Source organism: Cupressus sempervirens, chromosome 11 (assembly GCF_028749045.1).
Source record: "Cupressus sempervirens isolate cs-2001-9-10 chromosome 11, ASM2874904v1, whole genome shotgun sequence".
Classification (NCBI taxonomy): domain Eukaryota; kingdom Viridiplantae; phylum Streptophyta; class Pinopsida; order Cupressales; family Cupressaceae; genus Cupressus; species Cupressus sempervirens.
The window spans coordinates 430,259,440-430,278,867 of record NC_143128.1 but is presented as its reverse complement, the minus strand read 5'-3'; the positions used below and the strand labels follow the sequence as shown (position 1 = coordinate 430,278,867).

Below are 19,428 nucleotides of genomic sequence, written 5' to 3'. Positions count from 1 at the left end.
TGAAGTTGAATGAACACATGATACTATGTCATATTACTATGCCTGTGATATGACTTATACTTGTGATAACAGTATTGCATGGAATGCAATATACATGATAAAATCTGGAGAACGATTAAATTCTTCCTTTATCCAAGTTGTGACTCATAGGTACTGGCAGACCTATATCACAATATGATCCTGAGTTAAGATCTACCAATTCACAAAATAAATTCTGGAGAATGATTAAATTCTTCCTTTATCCAAGTTGTGACTCATAGACATAGAAATGTCTACATCGCAATGTGATCTTGAACTCATCTAGATCTGACAATAGATCTCTACCATTTAGCACATTATCTAAGAGATCGCCATCTCTCATAATGTCTTTTATACAAGTGTTCATTATCTCAGAAATCATCACATCTTAGATAATGAATACAAATGGTGAAGCCCATAACAATCAATAGCCTGACAATAATAATTTTAATTCAAAATTATTAATAATTAAAGAATACAAATGTATTACAATTCAACCATACCAAGTCTTTTCCTAAGTGATCTATCTTCACTCGAGAGAGAGGTTTGGTAAGAATATATGTTGTATGATCTGCAATGCAAATGTATTCTAATTTTACAGTATTCCTATCTATCATATCTCTTACATAATGGTAAGGAATTTCAATATGCTTGGACCTGTCATGAAAAGTTGGATTCACAAAAAGCTTGATGGAACTCTGATTATGACAATGAATAATAGTAGGATTCATGGGTTGACCAAATAATCCCACAAGTAACTTTCTGAGCCAAACTGCCTCCTGAGAGGCCATTGCTGCGGCAATGTATTTAGCTTCTGTGGAACTTTGTGCTACTAATGCCTGTTTTGTGCATATCCAAGATATCATCGCTGAGCCTAAACTGAAAAAACATACTGAAGTGCTTTTCCTATCAGCAACAATTCCAGCCCAATTTGAGTTTGTGTACCCATGTAGGTCCAAGTCAACTTTCTCATACTTGAGCCCAAGGTTAAGAGTGCATTGTAAGTATCTCATGATGTGTTTGACTGCAACTAGGTCAATCTCCTTTGGCTCACACATAAACTAACTTAAAGCATTATCAGCATAGCAAATATTAGGTCTTGTATTTACCAAGTACATAAGAGACCCAATCATCTATCTGTAAAGAGTAGAATCTATGAAGGGTGATTCTGTTGCCACTTCCTTAAGTTTATATAGATTATTCTCCATTGGAGAAGACATAGGCCTACAGTTCCACATTCCAAATCTCTTCAAGATGTCTAATGTATACTTTCCTTGATTAAGTATGATGCTATTAGAATTATGCCATACTTCTAGTCCTAGGAAGTAATGAAGGAGTCCTAAATCTTTCATTTCAAATTCTCTAATTAGACCTTTCTTGCATTGATCTATAAGATGATCATCACCTGTAATTAGTAAATCATCAACATATAGTATCAAAATTATCATATCATCTTTATCCTTTTTATAATAGAGATTTGGATCAGCTTCATTCTTGGAGAATCCTAAATTGGAGAGATACTTATCAATTCTTTCACACCATGCCCTTGGAGCATGTTTAAGCCCATAAAGAGCTTTCTTGAGCCTACAAACAAAGACTTTAGGGTTATGAGTTTCAAATCCGTCAAGTTGTTCCAAATATACCTCTTCTGTAATCTTTCCATTCAGAAATGTTGTTTTTTACATCCATCTGATGTACTTTCGATCACTTTGATGCTGCAATAGCTAGGATTTCTCTTACAGAGGTGTATCTGGCAATTGGAGCAAAAGTTTCTTCATAATAAATTCCCTCTTTCTGAGACAATCCCCTGGCTATGAATCTAGCTTAATATTTTTCAAAGCTACCATCAGCAGCATGCTTGATTTTAAATATCCATTTAGAAGAAACAACAGATTTTCCTTCAGGCTTTGGAACAATTTCCCAAACATCATTCTTAATAAAGGATCGGTGTTCTTCTATCATAGCATCCTTGCAAGCTGTATGTTTAATAGCATCTGAAACATTGGTTGGTTCTGATTTAGATAAATCGCTCATATTTGTTGTATAACTAGAAAATCTTTTGGGTCTTTTGCTTTCTCTGAAGGTTCCAGATGGTGTAGCTAAGTCTTGTGCTTCCTTTGCAATCTTAATGGCAAAAAGTGGTCTTTTCTTTGGATTTTGAGTTTCCTCAAGATTAAGATTTTGAATTTCATCTTCAATTTCTTCAATGTTCTCTCTCGGAAACTCAGATTCATGATTTTCTTTAAAACTAGGTAAGGGAGAGGGATCTTCAGAACTAGGGGCTCTTTTGAATGCTAAATCTTCTTCAAATATTACATCCCTACTAAATTCAATGTTTTTCTGACCAGGTATGAAAATCCTATATGGTTTAGATGTTTCACTATACCCGACAAAAATACCTTTCCTCCTGAAGGGTTCTAACTTAATTCTCTTTTCTTTTGGAACATTTATATATACTGGGCATCCAAATATCCTAAGATGACTTATATTATGTTTAACCTTAGTAAAGATTTCTTTAGGAGTTTTAACTCTAAGGTGAGAGTGAGGACTTCTATTTTGAATATAGACAATAGTAAAAGAGACTTCTACCCAAAGATAATATTCTAAATTTTGATCAATATCATTCTTACTGCTTCTATAATCGTTTTATTCTTCCTTTCTACTATTCCGTTTTGCTTGTGGTTATAAGGAACAGTATACTCCCTCTTAATTCCTGCTTCTTTACAAAACTCTTTAAACAAATCTTAAGTATATTCCCCTCCATTATCAGTCCTAAGAGTTGTAATTTTGTGGCCTAATAAGTTTTTTGTTAAGGTTTTGAATTCTTTAAATCTCCTAAGGATTTCTTCCGATTCTTTACATTTTAAAAAATAAATCCAAGTTTTCCTAGAGACGTTATCTATAAAAAGTATATAGTACCAGAATCCTCCAAGAGAAGGACCAGCAATAGGTCTACACAAATCTAAGTGGACTAATTCCAAAACGTTGTTAGTTTTTCTAGTGCTATCATGAAATGGACTTTTGATGTTCTTACCCAGAGCACATCCTTTGCATATACTTGAATGATCTTTATTCAACTTAGGTAAACTAGTAACCATCTTCTCCATAGTTGATAAGGTTTTGAAATTTAGATGTCCTAACCTTTTGTGCCATATTTCGTTTATATCAATAGCTTCATTGAATTAAGGCTTGAATAGGTTGACTAAGTTCTATATTTAATTCATACAAGTATCTCTTTCTTTGACCAATCAACTTTGATTTCTTAAATAAAGAGTTCTTAGACCAGGTCATTACTTTACCATCCATGAGTGCAACATTATGTCCATCATCTTGAAGTGTTGTAACAGAGATTAGATTATTTTTTATCCTGTTACATAGAGTACTCCTTTGAGATGTAGAGAACTACCCGACTTCAGTTTCAAAGTACAATTCCCAATTCCTTTGACTGAATGAGAGGAATTATCACCGATGGTAACTTCGCCATCAACTTTTTCTTATATAGAGTCTAGTGCTTCTTTGTATCTTGTTATGTGTCGAGATGATCCACTATCAATTACCCATGCTTTGCTTGATACTTCATTTGATAGTGCAGAATATACACGATTCTCAAGATCATAGTTTTCTTCTTTCTTAGTAATGTTTGTACAGTTTACTTGCTGCTTTGTATTCTCTGGACAATTAGATCTATCGTGTCCAAATTTTTCACATTTGAAGCATATTATTTTGGATATATCTTTCTTAGGTTTGTCATTTCTCTGATTACCCTTCTTCTTCTTGAAGTGCTTCTTCTTACCTTTATAGGAGTTTGTGGTGAGAACATGAAATTCTTCATCTTCAATTTTCAATTTTTCTCCTTTCTTACGTTTCCTAGATTCTTCTTGCAGGCAATCTCCTTTAAGTTTATTAAAGTCTGGAAGATTGTCTCTAGCACTTACTCATTGTGAGAATGTTTCCCATGAATCTAGTAACCCATCTATAGCCATAAGTGTTAGTTCCTTGTCTTCAATTATGGTCCCTATACTTGTAAGTTCGTCTCTTAGACTAGCCACCCTTAGGAAGTAAGAGTTCATAGATTTTTCCTTCTTTATCTTTATATGATTTAGTTGCCTGAGTTCATAGATTTTTCCTTCTTTATCTTTATATGATTTAGTTGCCTTTTAAGTGCAAGGGTTCTAGTCGCATGTTAACCTCATATGCATTTAATAATGCATTCATCATATGAAATGTTGTTTGATGTTTCATTAGCATAGGTCCTATTTCATTTTTTACTCCATCTAATATGACATGCATGGCTTTCCTATTTCCTTTATTCTAGATAGTTTTATTAGGTTCAACATCAGGTTGCTTGGATGCTTTATCAAGAAACTATTTCACATCATTGTCTTCAAGAATCATCAGAATTTTGAATTTCCAAGCAATGAAGTGTTCTTTCCCATCAAACCTGTCCTCGGGTCTAATTGTGCTCGCCATTGAAGATAGAAGGATGTTGCTAGATATTTAAAGTCTGATCGTATAATTTGCAGATCCTAAATTCGACTACTAGAGCTCTGATACCATGTAAAGTTTTTACAAATTCTTCTATAAATCAGACTGAGATAATACCTTTTTGTATTGCTGGAGATGGTCTTCAATGCACATACCTTTATATGAAGTTTAATCAATAGTATAATTAATATTCTGAAATGTTCTTATCTCTACAATCAATCATACAAGGTAGTAATGTAGAGGAGCAGACTTAATTGTATCTTGTGTGTCCTCTAACCTCATCTTTACCTCATCTATATATTGCATTCAAGAGGTATGTTCTTCGAAAGGACATGTCTCCTCCCAAGTCAGCCCAATATAATTAGTAAATATCTTTTCCAAGATCGACGTTCTCAAAGGAAATATATCAATTAGTAAAGATACTAACAAACACTATACATAAGCACATTATAATATCTTCCAAAATAAATGCCGATTAGGTTAGATTAAATAAGAGGCCAATCCCTCTAAAGGAACTTCATGCTTTATTAGAAAATTGTACGATCTATACAATCAGATCAGTATGAGATCGAAGTTAAAGAATTAACAGGTGCCACCAGTTTATTCCCACTATCATGATTATCAATAGAGAAAGCATTGGAATCAATCAAGTCTTGAATCTTATGTTTCAAGGTATAAAACTATTCAATATCATGGCCAAGTTGACGATGATATTGACAAAAGGCTTTGGAATCAAAGTACGGACTTGATGTTATGGAGGGAAGAAGCAGTCTAACAAGAGGGAGTGTAATAATATTACCACTTACTAACCTTCCCATAATGGAATGCAAGGACTCAGAAAGAATAGTAAACTTACAGTTCATCCGAAAAACAGAGGAAGAAGTAGCAACACCTTTGGATGCAGCAGCTACTTGTTTATCTACTGTATTTGTGGCTTTGTTTATCTTGACTTAGTTGTTAGGTTTTTGAATTTGCTGTTGCTAGGTGCAGCATAACTCTTATCAACTAGTATAGGAGCTATTCAAATGGTGCTCTCAAACAGACTCACTTGTAAGTGATAATGATGAAGCGCTGCACAAAATTGTTGAAAAGAGGTAAATTCAGTAAGCGGAATCTTATCTCCAATGTATATTTGTAAATTAGCAATAAGCATACGTTGAATATCAATATCGGGCACAGGATGAGAAATTTGAGCATGCAAATGCTTAAATCTACCAAAAAAATCAGTCACTTTTTCCTTAGGACCTTGTTTACAATGCATTAAATCAATCACGGACACTTGAGGACCAATGTTGTTATGAAATTGTTGGATAAAAGCATTAGCAAATTTGTGAAAGGAATCAATGAAATAAGGTGGCAAGGAACAATACCATTGCAAGGCCTTGACGAAAAGCACAAGCAAACAACTTGGCTAAAATCCCATGGAATTACAACATAAGACTTGAAAAGTTTTAAGATGAGTCACGGATCACCCTCACCATCATAAGTATCAAAGTGAGGCATATCAGCTTGTTGAGGGGCAATGGCATGGATAATGTCTAAGGATAAAGGACTACCCATGTCACATGAAGGCACATTAAACTTCAATTGAGTTAAAGAAGCAAGTTGTTGCTACAAAGAAGAAATGGATTGAGCAAGGCTAATCATGGTAGTCATTAGAGGAAATACTTGAAAGTGACACATTCGACACACTAGGAAGAGTACGATTTAGCTGGAATAGAAGGTGCTATGGGTGGAACACTAGGAACCATGATAGTAGGGGGGTTAGGATAAGTGTAAGCAACACTATGGTATGAAGACTGTGAGGTAGGAAATGAAGTAGGTGGAACACTCGCAAGAAGAGAAGGGATAGAAAGACTAATAATAAGAGGATCGGATGGTTAAATAGACCTAGCCACAATAGGTGGAATATATGTAGGAATGCTAGATATAGAAGTGGAAATAGGCAAAAAGGGCTCAACACTATTGGCAAGTGGAATCATTCCTATTTCAGATGTGGCTAGAGCCAAAGGCTTTGTAATGTCCCCATTTTTGGCAGGCTTTTGTAGTTGGATGAGTCAGCTCATCATAGCAACCCTCCTAAGCTAACAGTGTGGTTTGAGGGTCTCAATGGTGGATTTACTATTTTTAGTAAGTCCAATTCAGGCATTTGCCATATTTGGCAATGCTGATGGTGCCGTTGGTACTCAATCATCACCTGTAGAAGATGCAGATATTTATTGCGTGAGCTCATATTTATTAATTTACTAAAGTCGCATTATTATAATAATAATATTTTATTATAATAATGTCATTAAGAGATATTATTAAAAAGAGTTCTGTTGGAAAGTTTCCTAAGTTGAGTTCTTTTGGAAAACTTTTGCAGTTTCTGGAGTTAAGTTCTTAAGTTCTTTTGGGAAACTTTTGTCAATAAGAGATTATAAATATGAGCTCATTTCACTGGGAAAAGCATCCAATTATTTTATATGTTTTTGTTGATTTGGTGTGGAGTTCTAAGTGTGGTATTTCCTCAATCCCCTTGCTGAGGTATAAGGTTTTGAATCTGAGAACTGCATTTCAATTCACAGTTACGGTATTGTGGATTGAATTCTGAAAATTATTTTAGTCTTCCTAATACTGTGATTACTGCGGTTAAAAGCAAGTCTTGTTTGCTGAAAAGTATTCAAGTTTGAGTTATTTAGATTCCCTACTGTTTACCACTGTATCTGAGAAATGCATTTGAGCGGGCAGATTGGACAGTCCAAAAAGGTAGATGTGAAAATCTGCTTGGGAGAGTGATTTGCATCTGATTGAGTTTATGATTTATTGAACTCCCAACCCTTGTGTTTGGCAGTACTCTTCATGCATTTTGTGTCAAGCATCAGGCTTTGAATCTCTGCTGTAGACTTCCACTTTCTGAGGCGCTCTTTCCTTGTGCAATCAGTGACAGATCTCCTTACATGTGGCGCTGCTTGAAAGCAAACTGGGCAGCGATTGCAGACCCATATCTACCTTCCTGTGAATGCTTGAGTGGGCGAGTTAGTGCCGCAAGTCTGAGCACTATTCTGGGCACTGGAAAACAATTACAGTCGAGCTGAGATTGATCGAGCCTGTGTGCACCACCTGTAGGCATTTCTATTTGCAAGGATCTATGTTTGGGCTGAATAGAACAGCAAACAGCCTGCAAACATTGGCATGGGAAATTCGTAAAGCAGGTTACAAAACAATTATTTGTAATTCTCTTTTTTGGTTGCAAATAAGTTTGTCATGTAATGACTTTGCAAAGATTTTTCAGAGCTATAATAACTGGTCGGTAGTCATTGGCTATTAAGAATTAAATAATTTGAGCTTCTACCAATTAGTCTTGGGTGTACTTCAATTCGTGTTCTGAATACTCATTCTCAAAACTAAATTACAAATTCCAATTACAATTCAGTCTGAGTATAATTAGTGGCAGGATATTGTTAATTATTTCAGTAGTGATAAAGCTCACTGTCAAGTGTTTGACAAAATGCCAAACTTTTGAAGTTGTTAAAAAATTGGAGTTGTTGATATATTAATCCAGACAGGGTTATTACAGGCTTAACATGTGAATGGGCAAGGTGTTTAAGACCACACAAAAAAATAATGCCATGCTCAGCATTATGTATCACTTAAGAGCATCAAAAGCAGCAATGGTATCACTATCATGATTCTCTTGAATAAGCCAATCGTGCATCTTGTCAATCTCAGTAGAAAGCTTATGAACTTGATCAAGAGGAACTATTAAAGCCTCATTTTCATCATGAGATGGATGGGAAGAGTCATCTCCATGGAAGGATTAGGATCATGGGAAACCAAAGTGTCACTAACGTTTCGAAAAAGGGTGGAAGAAGATTCTGGATCAAAGGGAGCCATGAGTCTACGACTTCTCCTAACAGTAATGCTATGAATAGGAAGGAGTTAAGGTAATGAAGCTCATATGCAAAGCAAGGCAAAAGGAAGATCACACAAAGAGAATCTAACCTTCAGGTATGAACTAGATCTAAAAGAAGAAAAAGCAGACAATGTAATCTAAATGGAAGTAAATACTGTTGAGGCCTGAAATTTCCACCCTATCAATTTCACCAAAATGAATTGGAAATTGCAATCAATATTGAATCACTCATAGGTGGTGGGCTTTTCCTATTGAATTGAGTGAATCTTCGGATTATGGGTCGGCTCCTTATGATAATCACCTAAGCTCTGGATACTGAAAACAAATTAGACTTGAGGAGAAAAGGGAAAGAGATACAGAAAGAAAACTAAAAAAATGAAGCTAAACTAATAGGTGATACACCACACTTGTGAATATTGAACACACAACTAATCATAGCTAGTAAAACCCTCTTTGTGGATAAAAAACACTTCAATCCTATACAGGTTTGCATAAATGTTTCCCAGTAAGGTCCTGAACATAAGAGTTAGGGAAAAGAAACATTCACATAACTATCTCAAAGTAGGAGACACGAAATCTAACCTGCAAACAAAGTACACTCTTGCAAATAGGTTAGAGATGAGACAAAATAACAAGGAATCCTATCATTCACTTCCTACCTCACCAATCACAATTCACACAAAGATGAAAGAAAAGAAGGCTAAAATGATTCAATCCAATATACATTCAAAATCCAAAAATTGAGTTACAGAAAGATATCAAAAATACACTCAGGACAAGAAAACTATCATAAAATGTCTCCTCTATCAAAACTGAAAACCAACAAGAGTCCAAAAGACTAAGTATAAACCCCCTTGGGGTCGAATCCATGAAAAAAAGCCTCCAAAATAGGGGTCAAAACTACCAAAAAATGATGACTAACTGCCTCATAATTTCCGCTAAGTCATTAAAAACCCTATGACTCATGTTATACTGCCCAATAATTTCTCCAACTGGCCATAAAGACCCCCAAACTGTCTTGGCAAAGTCAGACTCGACCTTTAACCACCTCCTAGAATTGCTCCTCATGACTCCAACTGATTCATAACTCCCAAATCAAACATAACCACAGTCCAGTCCAACCTTTATCTCCTAGAACAAGTGTCACACTTGATATCTAGATCATTAAAATGAAGAGACACATTCAAAAATTCAGAAAGACTATAAATCTACATTAGAAGTAATGGATTATTAAATGATTTATAAATATGCCTTTGAATAACTCCATTTGACATTATAATATGCAAACATAAGATGGACTTGTGAAACTATCCTAACTCAACCCCCTCTTCATATTACCTACAACACATTTGCTTATGAAAAAATGAGAAATAAATCCCACTAAACACCTTTGGACTCCAAAAAAAAATGAAAAGGAATTGAGGGCAAATATATTGCGTTTACAACCCTAAGACTTGTTCATTTTGCATATTGTATCTTTCTGGAAAGCTTGAGAATGTAATGTCCCCTTCTCCGCACTAGCCATAATGGCACCTAGTTGGTATATCTTTCCATCCGAATAGGCTAACGGCATATGATTTAGGATGCCTTACAATCATGGGAATTTTGGTTTTGGTTGAGGAGATTTTAAATGGGAAATTCTAAGGTTAAAGTCACATTATTTTATTAAGTTGATTTATAAAGTACCTTAATATATAAAGTCACTTTATGACAAAATGACTTAAGTGACTAAAATATGAAATAGTCTTTTATCCCACATTGCTAAGTTGTTGATATCTCTCCCCATTTCAAGGTTATAAAAAGAAAGCTTTTTGCATTGGGATTGTTACCATGTATATGTTATTATTCATATCCTAAATGGTTACTTAAATGTGACTGTGTTCTTAAGGATGAAACCGCTTGGGAAGTCGAAAGCTGGACGTAGCCCCAGTCTTCTTTGTGAGACTTATATCAGACTTGAAGATTACTGGACAGCAAGGTACATTCATTACTATACAACATCCCTCACGTTAGCTGAGCAATTCCTTGGGTGAATGGTTATTTGGGCAGCTAAGTAAAGACAAAGCCAAGAGCCGCATGAAAAGCAAAAGAAAATATAAGGTATGCAACATAACTCTCCAAGCCTTATTTACACTTGCAGACTGTAGCATAGTCAAAGGTGGAGGTCCAATTAAGAGAGGGAGTTCTTCAATTATCTACGGTAGCTACACTAGGAAGCACAGGTTGCAGTTTGAGGCACGGATCTATCTAGTAGATGGTTAAGGAAACCAGAATCCCCTCATGCAGTCTAACACACCAGCAAGCAAATAAATCCATCACTACATTCACGGGTTATCAGAGGATTAGTACGAGGCTAACAGATTACCACAAGGTGGCCATTATTAGTTGAGAGCAAGTCGCGTAGGGAGTTCAAAGTGGTCACAATTCAAGACATCACGCCAAGACAGTTTACTAGTGGTTAATGCATACGTAGAAGTGGACTAGGTGTTGGTGGTTAGAACTAAATGTCATTGAGGGCAGAGGTTAGAACTGAATGTCATTGAGGGCAGACTTATACCACCAGTTGTCTGCGAATCATTACCAGGTTCCTTTTACCATTTGTTGTGTTTGTAAATTTACTTAGTACTGTAAACATAAAGGAATACGTTGGAATACATTCACAACTCACTCTTTCAAGGCTCAAGATGGATAAAATTGTGTATGTGGTCTTCTGTTAGTGGAAGTTAGCATAAATTCAGTATTGTTATTTTCGAGCTTTCTCCTTGTTTGCAAGTCCTTTTGGCCATATCTCTGCATTTTCTAGTGTTGGACTTCTTACAGCAGTAACAAAGCTTAAGTCTGGGTTATATGCAAAGTAACGTGAATCGGAATCGTATCGGAATCGGCACGGCCGAATCGAATCGTGAATCGGGGGTGAATCGCCGGTGAATCGGCGATGAATCGGCAAATTTGAAAAAACCCTTTAAATGTAAAGATTTTAACAATTTAAGACTTATTTCATGCACCCTTTATTGAATATAACTTAAAAACACTATAACATCATCAAATAGAATCTAACATACATAAACATGAAACATAAAATCCATCACATACGTAACTATGTTATCATTATGTACTAAAATGTAAATTGTATGCTAGCTGAAGTAAATAAAAATCAAATGATCATAATGATTCAAATCATAGAATCAGTAAGATGAAATCATGAAGATCTATAAGACATCAAATCATAAATGTATGTATAAATCTAAGACGAAGATCCATGAAAGTTTGAAATATGTCTATCAGTGATTCAATATCACTATCAATATCTATACAGTGTAAACAAAATATAAAAACAAGGCTCCAACTCAAGCCTCATCATCCTCTAGCTCTGTTGCAGCCTCAACCTCAGCCTCTAAGTATCCAGTTTGCCTATTAGAAAGGCGTGTAAGGTAGGTCCTAGAGGACCGCTAAGCCATGTCCCCTGCATGGGCAATGGGCTCACGAATAACATTGCTAGGGCCTGCGTCTGTGCGTGCACATGTGCGTCTACCAATGCCTGAACGTGCTCTAGTTGCCTCCTCTGCCCTAGCCATAGCCTCAGCCTCTACATCCACCTGGTCAACCCACGCGCGGTCTTCCTAAGTGAAGACTGGCTCCACGGTCTCTGTGATCCACTCTGATTCTGGATCAATCTCCTCCAAAATGATCGGAGAGGAGTCAGGGCCCAAAATCTATCTGATCCTAAGACGAAGGTTGTAATGAACAAAGACAAGATCATTCAACCTCTGCACTGTCAACCTGTTTCTCCTCTTCGAGTGGATGTGCTCAAACATGGACCAACTGCGCTCACATCCAGAAGCGTTGCTCGGCTGACTCAGAATGCGGATGGCAATTTTTTGAAGGTTTGGGGTTGTGGCCCCAAACATTTGCCACCATCTATCTGAAATAAGGAAAAAACAAAAACAATTAGTCTCATTTACAAATTACAACTCTAAAATTAATGCATTATATAATCAACTTTAAGTTTAGAATCTAGATTCATGAACATTGAATATATTATTTAATTTTTACCTGGCTGTAGTGTTGTCTGAGCATTTATGGCCATCCTGCCAGAGAAAGTGGCCCCTCCTTATTGTTGAACTAGTCTAGCTCAACAATCACAGCAGCGCTATTTTCATCGCTACTCAATCTCTGAATCACTGTGTAGAACCTCTGCATCTGCCTTGAACTCAGGACGGAAACGAAATGCCGAATTCAAATAGTAAGCTGCTGCGTGGATGGGTCGATGGAGCTGATTCTGCCATCTCCTATCGATGATGTCCCAAATAGGGCCATACCTCTCCTGCACTCCTGCATATTGGGCTCTGATGGCCTCCTTGGCCCTATCCATGCCCTCATAAATGTAGCCCATAGAGGGCTTCTCCCCATCAGCAGCTCGTAGCAAAGCTACAAGGGGCTCAGTGACCTACATATAAAGTAAAACAAAAAATTTGAGTCAAAACTTAAATATAAAATAATATAACTTAAAATAAAAGCAAAATACTAAATGTTAAATTGCAATAAATTTACCTTAAAGATTTCTCTAGTGGGTTTCCAAAAACCATCCTCATCAAATATGCAATCCGCCACATCTAACCCTACAGTGGTCGTAGCATAGGAAGAGCAAATCCACTCCTGCCCAACAAACATGCTCCTCAATCCATCCCTTGATGTCAACAAGGACTGCAAGGTGATGAAATTCGAGGCAAACCTCGTGATACCTGGGCGAGCTAACTCCTTGACTTTTGTGTACTTCCTCATTGTGCTAAGGACAAATGCATGATTATAAATGAATTTGCATATGTTTTTTTCCCTTTCCACACATGACTTGACAAACTCAAGTTTGCCAATTTCCTCCAACATGAGGTCAATGCAGTGTGCCGCACAAGGGGGCCAAAATATGGTGGGGTGCCTCTCCATCAAAAGTTTACCTACAACAATTTTAAGTCAATTAGAAACTCAAATTTCAAAATTCAAATAAATTTATTTTCAAAACTTGAAAAGTTAAAAGTTTACCTGCTGCATTATCCGTCACCACCCGGATCACATTTTGTTCCCCCACCTCTGCTATAACTTCCTCAATAGCCTCACATAAATATATGGCATTTTTCACATGTGCGGAAGCATCAATGGATTTTATGAACATGGTATATCCTACAAGTAACAAAACAACGAATTATAATATTAAATGGATCATTAACGAATTAGCATTCAACAAATCAAAATTTACAATTATGTATGTAGGAAAGTAGAATGATCAATCACCTCCACAGGATACAAGAAAATTGAGGAGTGTTCTATTCCTCCTATCGGCCCAACCATCAGTTATGATGGTGCAACCCTTTGCAATCCATTCCTTTCGGTTCTCCTCGAGGTCAACCCTCATGTCCTCTACCATCTCATCCAGGAGGTATCCGCTCAACTCAGCCTCAGTTGGGGCTTTAAACCCCGGACCACAAATAGCAACCGCATCTATCATATTCTGCCAATAAGGAGCCCTGTCGCAAATAAAAGTTTAGATGTCAAAGACTCAAATTATAAAACAAGTAGATATAATTAAAGTTTTACTTTTACTTTTAATTTTAACTTTAAAGAAAACAAAAAAAAAAGAATCAATTACCTGGCTGCAATAAATGGAATGTTGCAAAAGTACCAAAATTTGCATATCTCCTTTCTAGCAGCATCGTGAATCTCCTTGTTCAAACCCATGCCCTCAAGCGTGGATTGGGAACCAGGAGTAGTGTGGGGCACAAAATAACTATCCATTCTGTTTTTCCGCACTCTAGGTTGCAATAGGTTGGTGTGGGACTCTGTCTCAGTATGTGGCCGACTAGCACTAGCACTAGCACGAGTAGAAGAACTAGGATAAAAAGGAGGCCTAGAAGAACCCTCTCCAACACAACCTACGGATGCGGAAGCTGATGCAAATGCAGATGTGGATGCGGTTGTGGATGCGGGAACATGGGAGCCAATACCCCTTAACCCTTCAACTTGCATTTTCCTATTTGCTTTGTCTTTTTCAATTTTTTCTAATGCCATTAAGCAAGTGCATTTTGCCTCAAGAGTTTGGTGAGTGCAAACTGTAACATCGTGTCCAGGTATAGCAGCAATGTGGAATTTCAATCTATAAATACCCCCCGAAAGTTATTTTTTCTTTACAAAACATGCATTTTGTTTGATATTTGGTTCTTCCAAGAAACTCTTCATTATATTTCCAACATTCATCTTTTTTACCCATTGGAATTTGCGAAAAATGAGAGCAAAGGCTGCTGCAATAAAAAAAATTATGTAAAATATCAAAGTTTGTTGCTGCTGATAGGGTGTTGTCGTCGGTAAAAATTATGTAAATTATGTAAATTATATAAAAATTATGCTGCTGATAGGGTGTTGTCGTCGGTAAAAATTTTGTTGCCGACGGGTAGATTAGGATTGTTTTGTAGCCGACAGACCTCTTCTAGAAGGTTCGACGGAAAGTATTTATGCCCCGTCTGGGATCATTGTAAATCATCTTATCTTATCACGAGTTATGTAATGTTCTAGCATATGCGAATAATCTAAGGAGTTCTGTTGTTCGTGTTCATTATCTATGTGCATTTCTTAATTAACCTATGCGGTAAACATTTGGCGTCGTTGCCCTATGAACCTGGAAGGTGGGAGGAATGAAGATTAATGCCAAATCAGCTTAATAAGGATCGCAATAAGGTCAAGGGAAAGATGGAATCCGTACTGCACAACAAAATTTAATTCTGGCACAGATGGCTGAACGTCGAAGGAGATTCCAGAAGATTGCCGACGAAAACTGGAGCACGGAAGAATTGTTGGAGGAAACTCAGCAGCGGGTGGAATTGGTGGAAGAAGCACAGGAGGAGTTTTTGAATTTGTGTTCGCCGAGGGAAGAGAATCTAGACGGAAGAGCATCGACTCACACGGCTCGGAGTGCCGACGGAGCAAGAGCGTGGAGTGAACTCTTCGTTCGAGATATACTTCCGCAGGGGACAACTTCAAAAGACCCTTCTTCACCAAGGTTTGCAGCTGTTGAGACCCCGGTGTGGGAGTACAGTCTGCCGGTGTGGGAGTACAGTCTACCGGTGTAGGAGAACAGTCTGCCGGTGTGGGAGAACAAATCACCGGTGTGGGAGTGCAAACCGCCGGTGTGGGAGTGCAGATCGCCGGTGTGGGAGTGCAAAGCCACGGTGTGGGAGTGAACAGCGCCAGTGTTGCAGGACTGAGTAACGCTTGTTTACAAAAACCAATTGTGATGGCGGGACCAAAAGAGAAACTGCCAAAGTTCGATGGCGATGGTACGGTCGATCCCATTCGACATTGCAAAACATGTGAAACGATTTGGAGGGCAAATAGGATTACTGATGAAGACGACTGGATGAGGCAATTTCCGGCCACCCTACAGGGTGTGGCAATTGACTGGTTTACTATTACAGATCCACAGAAGCTGGACAGTTGGAATAACATTAAAAAGGAGTTTCTCACAGAATTTCAGCTGTTGCGCGATGATAATGAAATTGTTGGCAAGATCAATACTAAGCAGGGGAAGAACGAAACTGTCTGCATCTACGCCAGGAGATTAAAAGACTTGATAAACAAAATGGAAAATAAGCCGATAGACGGACTTCAAAAAAGATGGTTTATGGAAGGTCTAAGCCCAAAGTTGCAGAAGAAAATGAAAATTGTGCCGCCCTCGTCATACACAGAAGCTTATAACAAAGCATTGAACTTGGAAAGCGAGCAGAAGACAAAGAAGAAAAAGAAGACTAGCTCCTCTGATTCTAATGATGACGAGCCTTCCAAAGAAGATAGCAGCGATGATGAAGGCAGTAGCAAGAAGGTCTGCGCCCTACAGAAGGACATGATCCGCATGATGAAGGAGTTTAAAAATATGCAAAAGGAGACAAAGAGCAGTGAGCTGTGGTGCACAGAGTGTAAAACCGACGGTCATACTAAAGGATCCTGTCCAAAGAACCAATTTCGTGACATTTGTCAAATCATGGGCCATTTGACAAGGGAATGCCCCTTTGACATAAAAACCAGAGGATCTCCACAGGTGCTTCTTACATAGGCAACTTCCACGTTAGGAGGGAACGAAAATGCAAACATTGATGGTGCCACTCCGAGTGGGTACAAGAATAATAGCAGAGGGCAAAATAACAACAACAATGCAAACAATAACAATAATAATGGCAGCCGAAGTCAAATCTAGTATGATGCAAATGGACGGCCGATTGTTCAATGCCGAGCATGTAATTTGTGGGGTCATTTTGTGCAGGACTGTACAACGGCGAACACACCAAAAAATTTATGCAGATGGTGCGGACCCGGCGATCATGAAGATCCCAAGTGCCTGAAGTCTGGAGTGAATCTGATCACCGTCCGGACGGATGAAGAAGAGGTTCTGGCAATTACGCGGAGGCAAGCAAAAGAGTACCCGAACTTGGAGGAAGAAAAGAGGAAATTCAGGGAAGCACGGGCAGAGATCGAAAAGGCATCGCAGGTGGAGACCTCGCAGTTGAAAGACACCACCAGCACCTCAGCAAGGAACGTCACAGAACAAAACATCGTACGACAAATTTTACAAATGGAGGTACTTGTCAAAATTGGTGATCTGTTGCTCACAATACCTCAACTCCGATCGGCAATCACAAATATCACGCCAACTACCAAGTTACCAGAAGAACCAAGCAGAGGGAAGGAAATTGCCACCGGTGGAGAAGACCCAATGTTGCTAGCCCTCACATCCGGACGGCATCCGACGGTTGTCAAGATGGGGATCCTTGGACATGTTCTCACAGACACAATAGTTGACGGAGGGTCTGGCGTAAATGTTTTACCAGAGGAGTTGTGGCCACCTACATTCCAGTTGCTCACGGCAAACCAGCATGAAATCAAACCGTTGGGAACCTTAAGGGCGCAACTGGTAACTATTGGAACACAGCCATTTTTATTGGACTTCGTGGTCATTCCATTGAAAAGAAAAGAATATGATGCTATTTTGGGACGAACTTGGTTGGTGCAAGCAAAAGTAAAACATGATTGGAAACGAAATACCCTATCAATGGAGCGTGGAGGCAAAAGATTCATAATTGACCTGCACACACAAATGGTAGGTGAGGAGGTAGCATCGTCAGATTCAGAAGGTGAAGGCGAAAGTGACGATGAAGGAAAGAGGAGAATGGAACCGGACGAAAGAGTATTGACACTAGAAGTAGGATCGAATAACGACGACCTAGACTCGGTGAATGGCCTTCTCTACTGGCAAATAGAAGACTACGAATTGTTTCCGAGTTGTAATATGTTAAGAGTCGATGAAGGTGAGAAAACAAAGGAAAATGAATACAGAGAAGCGAAGAAGGAAAGGCGGTTACGACACAAGTTGAGGGGAAGAACATACAGTCCAAACCCAGAAAAAAAGATCCCACCGTCCGGTACACAGTGAACGGACCGCACAGAAAGAAAAGAATGCATCGCACCATAAAATTGGTTGAAGGGTACTGACAGCAAGGAAATAATCTAGATGTGCGACAACCGCAGGCACAGTGGGCGATGGAGGTGATACAGAACAAACATAAGGCGTGGCATGATAAACATCTCAAACTCAAAAAGTTTCAGCTGGGGCAGTTGGTATTGAAGTACGACAGTTGGAATGAAATTAAACCAGGGAAGTTTAAGGTTAGATGGGTAGGACCATACCAGATCCAGGGCGTAGGTGACAATGGGGCAATAAAATTGCGGACTTTGGATGGACAAGAAGTGTCTCAACCAGTCAACAAATTGAAGTGAAAGATGTACTATGCCAGGAAGATTCCGTCGTCATCATCGAATGGCCAAGTCCGAATGACTCCCTTGTCGTCACAGAATGGCAAAGTGTGGAGAAAAAGTTGAGTTGTATGTATTTTTGTAAAAAAATAAATAATTTAATTTAATTTTAAAAAAACGGCAACAGATTGAAACAGTCCAGAATGAATAAGGCATAATGCCAAAAGGTAGGGTAGACATAAGCAGTTGCCAGAAAGAGTGTGGAATCGGAAGAAAATCACAGAAATGGTGTGGCTTCGGAAGTGCCTGGGGGGCTGCCCTAAGACCCCGCGGGGGCGCTACCCCCTAGACCCCCAGTCGTTGCAGATATCAATCATGGAAAGTCTAACCAGTTGATGAAGACTTGGAGCTGCTGCAGGCATGGAGTGTCTGTGCACCAGAGGCACTTGGAATAGGTGTTTGGCATAAGGCTGTCTGAGTGGATGCATAGAGAGCTCAGGAGGAGCTGATCATCCAGTTGAGGGCAGTAGAGCAACACTTGGCTCAGTGTACCCAAGAATTGGAAGCAAAGAAAGCGGCACAGGTGGCTATCAGGGTCAGCTATCAAATTGGATAAGGTGACAGTGTTGAAGACCAGTTAGTCAGTTAATGTATTTTGGTTGTGAATTTGTCTCAGATATTTTGTAATAGTCATTAGGAGACGACTTTTCTTTTTGGGGTGGATGATGTAGTTGGCAGATTGTGTATTTTGTAGCCGATAGGGTGTTGTCGTCGGTAAAGATTTTGTTGCCGACGGGCCGACGGATAGATTAGGATTGTTTTGCAGCCGATGGACCTCTTTTGGAAGGTTCGGCGAAAAGTATTTATGCCCCGTCTGGGATCATTGTAAATCATCTTATCTTATCACGAGTTATGTAATGTTCTGGCATATGCGAATAATCTAAGGAGTTCTGATGTTCATGTTCATTATCTGTGTGCATTTCTTAATTAACCTATGCGGTAAACATGAAGGAGCTTTAGTTGAGGCTTGAGTTACACCATGATCAACGCCTTTCTTACATAGTTTATGCTTAACCTCTATTGTTGAAGCTTCCTTTTTTTTCTTTTTCTCTATGTTTTCCAAATTCATAACCATAGAATTTTCTAGAAATGATGGTACTTTGTCTCAGAATTTTGAATCTCTGTCAGTTTTGGTGTCTCTGAAATGGTGGCTAGTGTAAGAATATCAGGATGAGTACCCA

The 19,428-nt window shown here is 38.3% G+C and overlaps 1 protein-coding gene across 2 annotated transcripts in view; it reads right to left on the bottom strand.

Moving 5' to 3' along the window:
• Positions 1-19,428, bottom strand: part of LOC149530270 (PTI1-like tyrosine-protein kinase At3g15890) — a 143,605-nt gene that overhangs the window by 41,971 nt on the left and 82,206 nt on the right. The window contains exons 1-6 of one of the 2 annotated variants that reach the window (XM_089810266.1): positions 14,040-14,461; positions 13,685-13,917; positions 13,436-13,573; positions 12,950-13,350; positions 12,452-12,845; positions 11,613-12,320 (exon numbers count right to left, since the gene is read on the bottom strand). The exons of the other annotated variant lie outside the window; for it this stretch is intronic. Of the exons in view, the coding sequence (XP_089666392.1) occupies positions 12,561-12,845; positions 12,950-13,350; positions 13,436-13,573; positions 13,685-13,917; positions 14,040-14,458 (1,476 nt within the window). The 5' untranslated portion in view covers positions 14,459-14,461 and the 3' untranslated portion in view covers positions 11,613-12,320; positions 12,452-12,560. Of the gene's footprint in view, positions 1-11,612; positions 12,321-12,451; positions 12,846-12,949; positions 13,351-13,435; positions 13,574-13,684; positions 13,918-14,039; positions 14,462-19,428 lie in introns of those variants that run through there. 2 annotated transcript variants of the gene reach the window in all.